Consider the following 12185-nt stretch of genomic DNA (forward strand, 5'->3'; position numbering starts at 1 on the left):
GCAACAAACTAACGTTCAGTTCGTATTCAATTTGTTGCAAAATTGTATGTATGTTTAGGATTAGGGCATGAAACTGAGCCTGGTTTCTCCCAAGGTTTTTTTCTCCATTCTGTCACCGATGGAGTTTCGGTTCCTTGCCGCTGTCGCCTCTGGCTTGCTTAGTTGGGGTCACTTCATCTACAGCGATATTGTTGACTTGATTGCAAATAAATGCACAGACACTATTTAACTGAAGAGAGATGACATCACTGAATTCAGTGTTGAACTGCCTTTAACTATCATTTTTGCATTATTGACACACTGTTTTCCAAATGAATGTTGTTCAGTTGCTTTGACGCAATGTATTTTGTTTAAAGCGCTAAATAAATAAAGGTGACTTGACTTGACATGAAGGCCAAAATTATGTAATTTAGCAGACTACACCTGAAGTACATGTCACTCATGCCGCCATTTTGACTTTTTGTTTTATGGGTGTATGTGCAATCAGTGCAATGGATAATAGGAACTGTAGTCCAGAGTGACATCTGTGTGGTGTAAGAGGCAATATGAAGGAAGGGCGACCTCTGATGGTGAGTGGACAGAAGACCATGAACCAGATTCATAACAGAGACCTCCCACCCCACCAAGCTTCCAGATGCTCCAAACCCAGAACAATCTAACTGGCCAGGTCCATGAGGAAGTGAACAGACTGGGAACTGAGGCAAAGCCGGCAGAGCACCAATGCAGACCAGAAGGGACTAGAGCCCACCAGGGAGGAGCAGACGGGACTGGAGCACATCAGGGCAGAGCATATGACCACCACAGTGGAGCAGATATGGCAGAAGACCTCCACAGTGGAGCAGATGGAGCAGGAGCCCACCAGACTGGGGGGGACGGAGCAGGATTCCACCAGTGCAGAGCAGACACATGGCATTACAAATAACTCAATATAAGGGAAATACTGGACACTACTATAAGTCAAATGGCCACAGTGATAACAAAAATAAAATATTTCACACATATTACACAGCCTTCTACTCATGCTGCTTAAGAGTGCACTGATTGCACTGGGAGATGATTCTTCTGCACAATCTGACTTTGCTGCAGCCTGGAATTGAACTGCTGGTTTCGTCTGGTCAGAGGAGAACTAGCCTCCCAACTGAGCCTGGTTTCTCCAAAGGTTTTTTCTCCATTCTGTCACCGATGGAGTTTCGGTTCCTTGCCGCTGTCGCCTCTGGCTTGCATAGTTGGAGACACTTCATTTACAGTGATATTGTTGACTTGTTTGCAAATGATTGCAGTGATTCTATTTAAACTGAATTGAGCTGAATTCAATAATGAACTGTCTTTAACTGTCATTTTGCATTATTGACACACTGTTTTCCTAATTAATGTTGTTCAGTTACTTTGACACATTCTTTTTTTTTAATGAATGATATTTTTTTTTTACTTTCTGTCATCAATTCTTGTAGGGTAGAATGTAATTATGCTTTCGAAACAGGCTGTGTTGCCCTGCCATTAGCTGATGCTGTGTGAACAAGCAACAGGAAAAAGAAGAAAGCAAGCCAGCTAATCAATCGGTTGTCCTATAATTCTTCTGCACAATCTGACTTTGCTGCAGCCTGGAACTAAACTGCTGGTTTCGCCTGGCCAGTCAATTGCACAGATACTATTATACTACTGATATGAGTAGATACTACTGATATGAGCTGTATGATGACATCACTGAATTCATTGGTGAACTGCCTTTTTGCTTTATTGACACTATTTTCCTGCTGTTCAGTTATTGTCACAATCTGTATTGGATTGGATCATTATTGCAGAGATGAATATGTTTCTGGCATGTTGTAAGTTTGGCAACAATTCTTTGATCCCTAATTTATTCAGTGTGTAGCTATTTCACCCATCATTCAAGGATGATAAATGTAAGATTTATTGAATCCCAACTGTGAAACAGTGGTTCAGTGAGCATGAAGAATCATTTTTCTTTTATGAATTGTCAACGACAGAGTCCTGAGCTTAACCTTATTGAAAGATTCACCTATTCTATTGCCAATAAAAGATCTTGGCCAGAGATTAATGTGACTCTTGATTGAAATAAATGCTGTGGCATTGCATAATGCTGTTTAATATAACAATAAAACAATGCCACAATGAATACATTATAATGTATAACAATGCATAATAAAAATGTGATCCTTAAAAATCTTAATTTTGCAGTCCTCTGTCTCTGTTTTGAAACCTGCAATTGCAGTTATTTGCAGAATTATCTACTTTGCATCGGTTGTGCACCAGCATGGCTAAAGCGCAGGAGTATGTGTGGCTGTCAGTTACCGCACTGGTATGAATACTGTACTTCAGAACCACAGATTCTAGCCTATTTTATTTTTTAATATATGACCCAAATTAAAACGGATTTTGACATCTGAACAATTTGGAATCAAGTCTGCCACTTTTTTTCTAACCAACTGATGTAAAAGCATTACAAAATAATCGCACTACAAATATTGATTAAATCATGCTATCCATCAGCATCAATCACATCAAACCATGCTAATTGTTTTTGTTATAATATTATTAGCATATGTATTAGCATACAGATTTCAATTTTAGTACAGCCTAATATCTAATTATCATACCATGTGAATTTCATAAAACAAAAAAGTTACCCAAAAAGCAAATTGTCTTTCCTTAGAACTGGTTCTCTTTAAAATACAAATCTTGTGTAATACCACATAGACCATCTGTAATCAGATGCACATTTAAAACTGGAATATAATCTAATTTCGGTCAAACATGTGTTTATAAAAACATAATCTTATCTAGATTACAATCTGACATCAAAATTATTGATTTAATTATTCCAGCTGCTGTTAGAAAAGGCTATAAATGATCCACCACCTGCTGGATCTTCACATGCGATATAGCCAACTAGGCAGGATGACTTCTTTATAATTGCAGAGTTGACATAATGACTTGGTGGCATGCTCGATTTTCCCACAAATTCCTACCAGTACCACTCAAATTAGAAAAGATTATTATAGGTTTACTGTTGTGAATCAGGATTAGGAGGTAGTTTTGAATACTGGCTGGTTATGTACTTGCTCAAAAAAGTTATTTCAGATCATGTAGCTTTTTGTTTTTTTCTTATTTAAATACAGATACACCGACTATTTTATTTATTTATTTTACACAACTTTAGTCTCATTTATACACTTATTCAAATCACTTTACTGTTTTGTTTTTGTTTATAGTGTGTACAGCTTTTTTAATAATTCAGATCTTTTTCCACATTTAATGTAATATTAAAATTTGTGGGGGTAAACAAACTAAAATGAAACCAGTAATACAGGTAAAAGGAATTTGTTAAAAAAATATATTTTCTGTTCCTCTCAGAATCCCCTGGACAGGACTTTGTGACACTGGACTATCAACTACACTATTACCCCAGTATCACGTATGGAGTTATTGGCAGTGCTATCATCTTTGTCCTGGTATTGGCATTGCTGGCCCTTGTCCTGCACCATCAGAGAAAGCGAAGTGTCTTGCTGCCACAGGGGGTCTACAGAGGTGCCTGCCATCAACCACTCCTGCTCTCCCGGCTTGTCATACTGGAAAGAGGACATACCCATCCTGGAAGCCATGACCTTTCACCCCAGTGTTCATCCTCAACAGAGGCATTCAGCTCAGTTCATAGTCTCCAGTTGCTCTCTCTTTCACAATATCCAAGAACTGCGATAGACTTGCCACCATCATACTCACAGGCTGTAATGGATATTGGGTATGCTTACAAATTCTAACAATAGTGGTTGGCCAATGTGAATTATTTTATTTTTTTGGATGTCTGATGCCAATATCTTAGAAAGTAAAGTGGCCAATGGCTAATATGATGCTGAAATATAGGAGATCATTATTTAATTTAAAGGTAGTAAATAACATATGCTAAAGAGATGTGCGGATGAGCTCAAACGTCACCCGAATCTGCTGCTTCAAATAAATTATCCACTCTCCACCTATCCACACCTGATCATATATTTTTTCTGATTTAGATATCCCACACCGACCTGCACCTGATCATCACAATACATTGATTCTAATTAAGTTTTGCATGATGGTATGATGAATGTATGGTTCATTTTTAAAAGCAGATTCAGTGATGTGAGAGTTGATCTGCCATCACTGCACACCACTGTTACACTGTAACTTCCTGAACAGGCGAACACACACACTAGAAAAAAATTGCATCTGCCTGATTAAAATGTATATGCATTTAAAACACATGGAAAATTAGACATTAGAAAATATTTGTATCATGAATGATTTATCTCATCCACCCACATTTATTTATTTTTATTACCCAACACATAGATTATCCACAATACCCTACTTATAAATTAAAACAGATTTATACTTTAGATAACTTCATACTTTAGCAAACAGATACATACAGATTATGGGATTATATTCTGTAATTAACATAGGACTTTTAAAGAAATTAAAAAAAAAAATGAATGAAAATAAAGTTAACACAATGGATACTCTAACCAAAATAGTACTCTACAATGTGGTAAGTCTGATGACTCAACATAGCTGTATGATATATATGAAAAGGTATTATAGCATTTGCCTTTTTTGCCTTTTTATCATTAATAATATAAAGAATTTGATCAGCTGTAGCAGTTCTGGCTTCATCCCAGGAAAGGTTGAGGTTTTTGTGTGGTCTTCAATGAATGTCCATTGCCACATGATCTTGGGATGTCCTTGTTTCATTTTCCTTTGCTGTGAGTTTCAAAGTATGGCAGTTCATGGGAGCCTGGTAGGCAGCTGTCGGAGGACATATATAGCAAAGTGCATCTGATGCTTGACCACGTTTTTCACCAGCGGGCAAGTTGATGTCTGGCTATCCACTTTTATTAGTCACCCAATATCGATATGTGATTTTCAGGATGCATCTCAGGCAACAATGTTGAAATTTATTAATGTATGATCTTTGCCCTCATCTTCCCCATTTCACAAGCATAAATAGCTGTTGGAATGATGATGGAATTGAGCAGTCTTATCTTGTTATCGCAGAGTAGGTCGCTTTTCAGGACTATTGTAGTTTTCCCAGTATGGCAGAGATTTTCATGGTCCATGTCACCATTCACCAAAATATTGCTGCCCAGATAGGTAAAACAGTTGACGTCCTTAATTTGCTGATGGCCACTGGTTATGGGTACTCATCTGCGGGTATACCCAACCCACATGATCTTGGTTTTAGAACAACCTATCCAGAGCCTGATCTTTGCTGACTTCTTCTCCATAATCATATTAGCCAAGCCAGGTTGGGTGGAGGCCAGCAAATCAATATTGTCGGGGAAGTCCAAGTCTGCCAACTGCTCCATATGTACCCGTGGGAGACAGCTTCCTTGTCGGTCAAATGACAAAGTCCAATGCCAGTTGGAACAGGAATAGAGATTAGACACAGCCTTGGCCTTCTTGTTTTTATGGAGAAAAAAAAAAATGTTGATGCTGTTTTTAGTCAGCACAGTAGAGATCGCGGAACAGGTCGATAAACTTGCACGGGATGACATACTTCTTCCAGGATGATCTTCCACAGGGTCTCATGTATGTTGATTTGTAGATTGATCTGAAACTGGATGACCATGTGCAAATCCTTGATTTTTACAACGTCGAATGGACATGGCTGATGAAAAAATAAATCTTAAATTCTCATAATATAAAGGCAAACACTATAATACTTTTCATTTAAAGTTTACTTTATCTTTATATATACATATATATATATATATATATATATATATATATATATATATATATATATATATATTGGTAAAGGTTTCAGTCATCTGCTTTCATCAGATGAATAATGAATAATTTGCCTCATTTCTCAACCATAATCACATATCTAAAGGTTGAATATTACCTTTTTATTATTATTATTATTTTAATGTGTTTTTTTTTTTTTTTTTTCATACAGCCGACCTACATGGTTTGATCTCCCACCTCCTCCTTACCCTCCAGAGACTACTACAGCTCAGTCTGAGAGAGAACCACCTGTATATGAGGACCCAGCTGAAAATACAGAATAAGCCAGAGCTGTATTATCTCAAATCTGGATCAACAACAACACTGACACCAGTTGTGCAGAGTAAAGAGTATTGGCAGCCACCACTGTAAATTCAGAAGATATGGACTGTATGTGTGTTATGCAAAAGTCTGTGCAGAGTTTTTAGAAAATCATTATTAATTTAGATCTATGCAAATTCACCAAATATGTGTAGGAGCATCCCAGCTAACAGAATGTTGTTACAAGATCGTTCTCCAAATATTCAGTGTTGGTTCTAGGAACATAGAAAATCACCATTTTTTTTGATGTTAGGGGTAAAATTCTAAAAGGTATGATGTTCCTCAAACATTCTGTCACCTTAATTTTTTATTTAAAATTCAACATTCTATGAACATTGATTTGTAACATTCCAAGAACGAAAAATTTATTTTTCTTTTTTAAAGTTTCTATAATGTTAGCAGAATGTTATTTAAAAGTTAGTATGATGTTCCTGAAACATTATTTAAATTATTTAAACACCTGTTGTGAACAAGCAAAAGGGAAATAAGAACACAAACTATAACTTTCTTCAGCCACAGCCTTACAAGACTTGGAATCTCACAAGATCTGTTTAAACAACTCCACAAACAGCATTGCCAGCTTCACAGTATTACTAACCAGATTGACTTTATTTCTTTTACATGTCTACAGAATTTCTGGTTGCACTTTATTTTACAGTACGTGTACTAACATGTACTTATAGTGTACTTACAGTGTATTTATCTAAGAAAGTTTTGGTAACACAAGGTAACTACATGGGGTAGGGTTAGGTTTAGGGGTAGGTTCAGGGTTAGTACCTAGTTATTACATAGTTATTGTAATTACTATAATAAGTACATAGTATGTTCATGAGGAACAGGACTGTAAAATAAAGTGCTACCGAAGTTCTTATTGTCTGTATCCAGATCAAAAGAAAGGACCTCTACAGCACAAAAAAGACAGCGGAGCCCCAGATACAGATCACCTGTAAAGACCTTTTCTCAGACAACCACCGGGACAAGACCACAAAAAAAACAGATGATTCTTCTGCACTATCTGACTTTGCTGCAGCTTGGAATGGAACTGCTGGTTTTAGCTGGTCAGAGGAGAACTGGCCCCCCAACTGAGCCTTATTTCTCCCAAAGTTTTTTTGCTCCATTCTGTCACAGATGGATTTTTGGTTCCTTGCCGCTGTCGCCTTTGGCTTGCTTAGTTTGGGTCAATTCATTACAGTGATATCGTTGACTTGATTGCAAATGAATGCAGAAACACTATTTAAACTGAACAGAGATGACATCACTGAATTTAATGATGAACTGCCTTAAACTGTCATTTTGCATTATTCAATTCAATTCAATTAAGGTTTATTTGTATAGCGCTTTTTACAATACAAATCGTTACAAAGCAACTTTACCGAAAATTATGTTTCTACAATATTTAGTAGTAGCTTATAAGTGGTCACTGTCAGTTTGTGCACATATGATACGATTTGTAGAAAAATTTATACAAGACGTAGTCAGCCAGGCGATGAACATTATTAATTTTATTAATAATTAATAATTATTATATGATGCAGTCACACTTGTAGCAATATTTGTTAGTTATGTTTGGTGATTCAGGGTTAGCATCATCTGAGGTCCTCTGAGGGTCAACATCATCTCTTCTCAGGTGTTCTGGATCCAGACTGGAGCTTGTGTAAATCCTAGTTACCATGGGATTTCCTGTGGCAAAACATAGAAACAAATAGAGACATCATTAGCATAGCTGCTGATCCAACAAAGTAAAATGAATTAGTTTAACCCAAGCTACAGATTAACAATGCACATTTGATCAGATGCAACTAGACACAATTTAAGAGATACATTATTCGAATGCTTGGCAAAAGAGATGTGTTTTTAATCTAGATTTAAACAGAGAGAGTGTGTCTGAACCCGAACATTATCAGGAAGGCTATTCCAGAGTTTGAGAGCCAAATGTGAGAAAGCTCTCCCTCCTTTGGTGGACTTTGCTATCCTAGGAACTACCAAAAGTCCAGCATTTTGTGACCTTAGGGATGGATTGTAACGTGGTAGAAGGCTAGTTAGGTACGTAGGAGCTAAACCATTTAGGGTCTTATAGGTAAGTAATGATAATTTGTAACTGATACGGAACTTAATAGGTAGCCAGTGCAGAGACTGTAAAATTGGTGTAATATGATCAGATTTTCTTGACCTTGTAAGGACTCTAGCTGCTGCATTTTTGGACTACCTTTATTGAGCTGCATTTTTGGACTACCTGTACTCGATGGCGCCGCGCATGGCTGCTTCAGTGCTTGGCTCTCCAGTGTTTGTACTGTTTTTGTTCGTTTTTCCTGTTTTTTGTTTAACAAACACTATCAGTTTCACCAGGGATGAACTGCTGAACATTCGGCAGAACACACCACAAGATCTTTTACAAGATTTAAATTATTCAGACGTTTTACTGAACGTTGTTATCGGAGGAGCGGCGGCGCTGATCAAACGTTTCAGGACGCGCAGACGGGGGAAGCGGGAGCGCTCGTCAGACTCAGGAAGCGCGGATTTCGAACGCTGTTGCCTAGCATCCATCTGGCAAATCTCCGCTCTCTACCTAACAAAACAGACGAACTCCTTCTGCTCTCTCGGACAAATAAGGATTTCTCTCACTCTGCTGCTCTGTGTTTCACGGAAACCTGGCTGAATGACGCCATACCGGACAGCGCGCTCCATCTGCCGGGCTTTCAGCTGTTCAGAGCGGATCGCGAATCAGAATCCACGGGGAAATCGCGCGGCGGCGGGACATGCTTTTACATCAATGAGCGGTGGTGTAGAGATGTAACTGTGTTAAAGAAGATGTGCTGTCCTGATCTAGAAATGCAGTTTGTCAACTGCAAGCCGTTCTATTCGCCGCGGGAGTTTCACTCGTTCATTCTGGTTAGTGTTTACATCCATCCGCAAGCGCACGTGAGCTCAGCTTTACAGAAACTTGCTGATCAGATCACAGAGACAGAACAACAACACCCGGACTCTGTTTTAATCATTCTGGGGGACTTTAATAAAGCCAATCTCTCCTGTGAACTGCCAAAATACAGACAGCATGTTACATGTCCCACCAGAGACAGTAATATATTGGATCACTGCTACACCACAATAAAGGATGCATATCACTCTATTCCACGAGTAGCTTTGGGAAATTCTGATCACTGTCTGATTCATCTTATACCATCCTACAAACAGAAACTTAAATCTGCTAAACCTGTAGTAAGGACTGTGAAGAGATGGACCAGCGAAACGGAGCAGGATTTACAATCTTGTTTTGACCTCACTGATTGGAGTGTTTTTGAAGCTGCTATCACCGATCTGGACGAACTCACAGAGACTGTAACATCCTATATTAGTTTCTGTAAGGATATATGCATTCCTACCACGACTTATTTAACATTCAACAACAATAAGCCATGGTTTACAGTAAAACTCAGACATCTTCGTCAGGCCAAAGAGGATGCCTACAGAAATGGGGACAGGGTCTTGTACAATCAGGCCAGGAACACACTGAACAAAGAGATCAGAGCGGCTAAAAAGACCTACGCTAAAAAGTTGGAAGACCAGTTTTCTTCCAACGACTCAACTTCAGTTTGGAGAGGACTGAGGGCCATCACAAACTACAAGACACCATCCCCTTGCACTGAGGCTAATCAACGGCTTGCTAACGACCTGAATGATTTTTATTGCAGATTTGAAACCCCCAACACCCATTCTGACAGTCTCCCTGCACAACCATTAACACCTCCTGCAATCCCCCGTTCCACACCTACTGCTCTTCAAATCTGTGAAGATGATGTGCGCCAGGTCTTCAAGAAGAACAAAAGAAGAAAAGCACCAGGCCCAGATGGTGTTACACCAGCCTGTCTGAAAATCTGTGCTGACCAGCTGGCCCCCATCTTTTCACAGATCTTCAACAGATCCCTGGAGTTGTGTGAAGCACCTTCCTGCTTCAAACGCTCCACCATCATCCCCATCCCAAAGAATCCCAAGATAACAGGACTTAACGACTACAGACCTGTGGCTCTAACGTCTGTCGTCATGAAGTCGTTTGAAAAACTGGTTCTGGCTTATCTGAAGGACATCACTGGACCCTTACGGGATCCCCTGCAGTTTGCTTACCGAGCAAACAGGTCCGTGGATGATGCAATCAACATAGGATTGCACTTCATCCTGCAACATCTGGACAAAACAGGGACTTATGTGAGGATCCTGTTTGTGGACTTTAGTTTGGCTTTCAACAACGTCATCCCAACAACGCTCCAGACCAAACTGACCCAGCTCTCTGTTCCTAGCTCTATCTGTCGGTGGATCACCAGCTTTCTGACAGATAGGCAACAGTTAGTGAGACTGGGGAAATTCACATCAAACAGCTGCTCCACCAACACTGGCGCTCCTCAGGGATGTGTTCTCTCCCCTCTGCTCTTCTCCCTTTACACCAACGACTGCACCTCTAAAGACCCCTCTGTCAAGCTCCTGAAGTTTGCAGATGACACTACAGTCATCGGCCTCATCCAGGATGGTGATGAGTCTGCTCACAGACAAGAGGTTGAGCAGCTGGCTGTCTGGTGCAGTCTTAACAACCTGGAGCTGAACACGCTCAAAACAGTGGAGATGATCGTGGACTTCAGGAGAAACCCCCCTGCACTTTCCCCACTCACCATCATGAACAGCCCTGTGACTGCAGTGGAGTCATTCAGATTCCTGGGAACCACCATCTCTCAGGACCTGAAGTGGGACAATCACATTGACTCCATTGTAAAAAAGGCCCAACAAAGGTTGTATTTCCTTCGCCAGCTGAGGAAGTTTAACTTGCCACAGGAGCTGCTGAAACAGTTCTACTCAGCCGTCATTGAGTCTGTACTGTGTACTTCTATAACTGTCTGGTTTGACTCAGCAACAAAATCGGACATCAGAAGACTACAGAGAACTGTTCGGACTGCTGAAAGGATTATTGGTGCTCCCCTGCCCACCCTTCAAGAACTGTATACATCCAGAGTGAGGAAAAGGGCTCATAAAATCACTCTGGATCCCTCACATCCAAGTCACCCCATTTTTGAACTTTTGCCATCTGGCCGGCGTCTCAGAGCCGCAAATACCAGAACAGCAAGGCACAAAAACAGTTTCTTCCCCCAGGCAATCTACCTCATGAACAGTTAAATGTTCCCCACTTATGCTTATGCAAACAAAAGTGCAACATCCTTATATTTATTTATTACCCCTCCATCCTAGTACATCCCTGCATCTTTTTCAATCCTATCCCATTATCATTTATAGCACAATTGTTTATACACTTATTTATTTGACTACATTTTTTTTTTTTTTGTCTGTGTGTTGGTGTCTCTGTGTACTGGAAGCTTATGTCACTAAAACAAATTCCTTGTATGCGCAAACATACTTGGCAATAAAGCTCTTTCTGATTTCTGATTTCTGATTCTGATTCTGATTCTGATTCTGAAATACTGTTTTCCTAATGAATGTTTTTCAGTTGCTTTGACGCAATGTATTTTGTTTAAAGCGCTATATAAATAAAGGTGACGTGACTTGACTTGACTTGACTTGAATGTCTTTTATTTTCAGTTCATCTAAGGCTGTGGCTTAGGTAAGTTTGTGTTCTTATTTCTATTTCTTTTAGTGCTTGTTCGCAGCAGTTGTTTGAATGATTCAATGTTTCAGGAACATCATACTAATCTTTAAATAACATTATACTAACATTATGGAAACTGGACATTTTATGTTTTTGGAATGTAACAAGTCAATGTTCCTACAAAGTTGAATTTTAAATCTAAATTAAGTTAGCAGAAAGTTTGAGGAACATCATACCCTTTAAAGACGTTTCTCTAACATCAAGAAAACTGGACATTATTTATGTTCCTAGAACCAACACTGAATATTTCAAGAACGTTCTTGTAACAAAATTCTGTTAGCTAGGATGACAGTACCATTATTGGGTGGCCAATTAACTGCATTACTCTTATCATAAGCAATGCCATTGGCAGCTAAAAAAGCACTATACCGATGGTGCTAATCTAGAATGAGCTTTTTACTACTGTTGCAGATGTACAATTGATACTCTCAAC

General features: G+C 39.1%; 1 protein-coding gene across 3 annotated transcripts in view; it reads left to right on the forward strand.

Moving 5' to 3' along the window:
- ldlrad3 (low density lipoprotein receptor class A domain containing 3) overlaps positions 1-6656 on the forward strand; it is an 80700-nt gene extending 74044 nt beyond the window's left edge. For all 3 annotated transcript variants that reach the window (XM_026259645.1, XM_026259646.1, XM_026259647.1), the window contains 2 exons: positions 3376-3760; positions 5960-6656. In XM_026259645.1, coding sequence (XP_026115430.1) covers positions 3376-3760; positions 5960-6071 — 497 coding nt within the window. In that variant the 3' untranslated portion in view covers positions 6072-6656. The remainder of the gene's footprint in view (positions 1-3375; positions 3761-5959) is intronic.
- The last annotated feature ends 5529 nt before the right edge of the window (positions 6657-12185 follow it).

This window comes from Carassius auratus, unplaced genomic scaffold, assembly GCF_003368295.1.
Source record: "Carassius auratus strain Wakin unplaced genomic scaffold, ASM336829v1 scaf_tig00215224, whole genome shotgun sequence".
Lineage (NCBI taxonomy): Eukaryota > Metazoa > Chordata > Actinopteri > Cypriniformes > Cyprinidae > Carassius > Carassius auratus.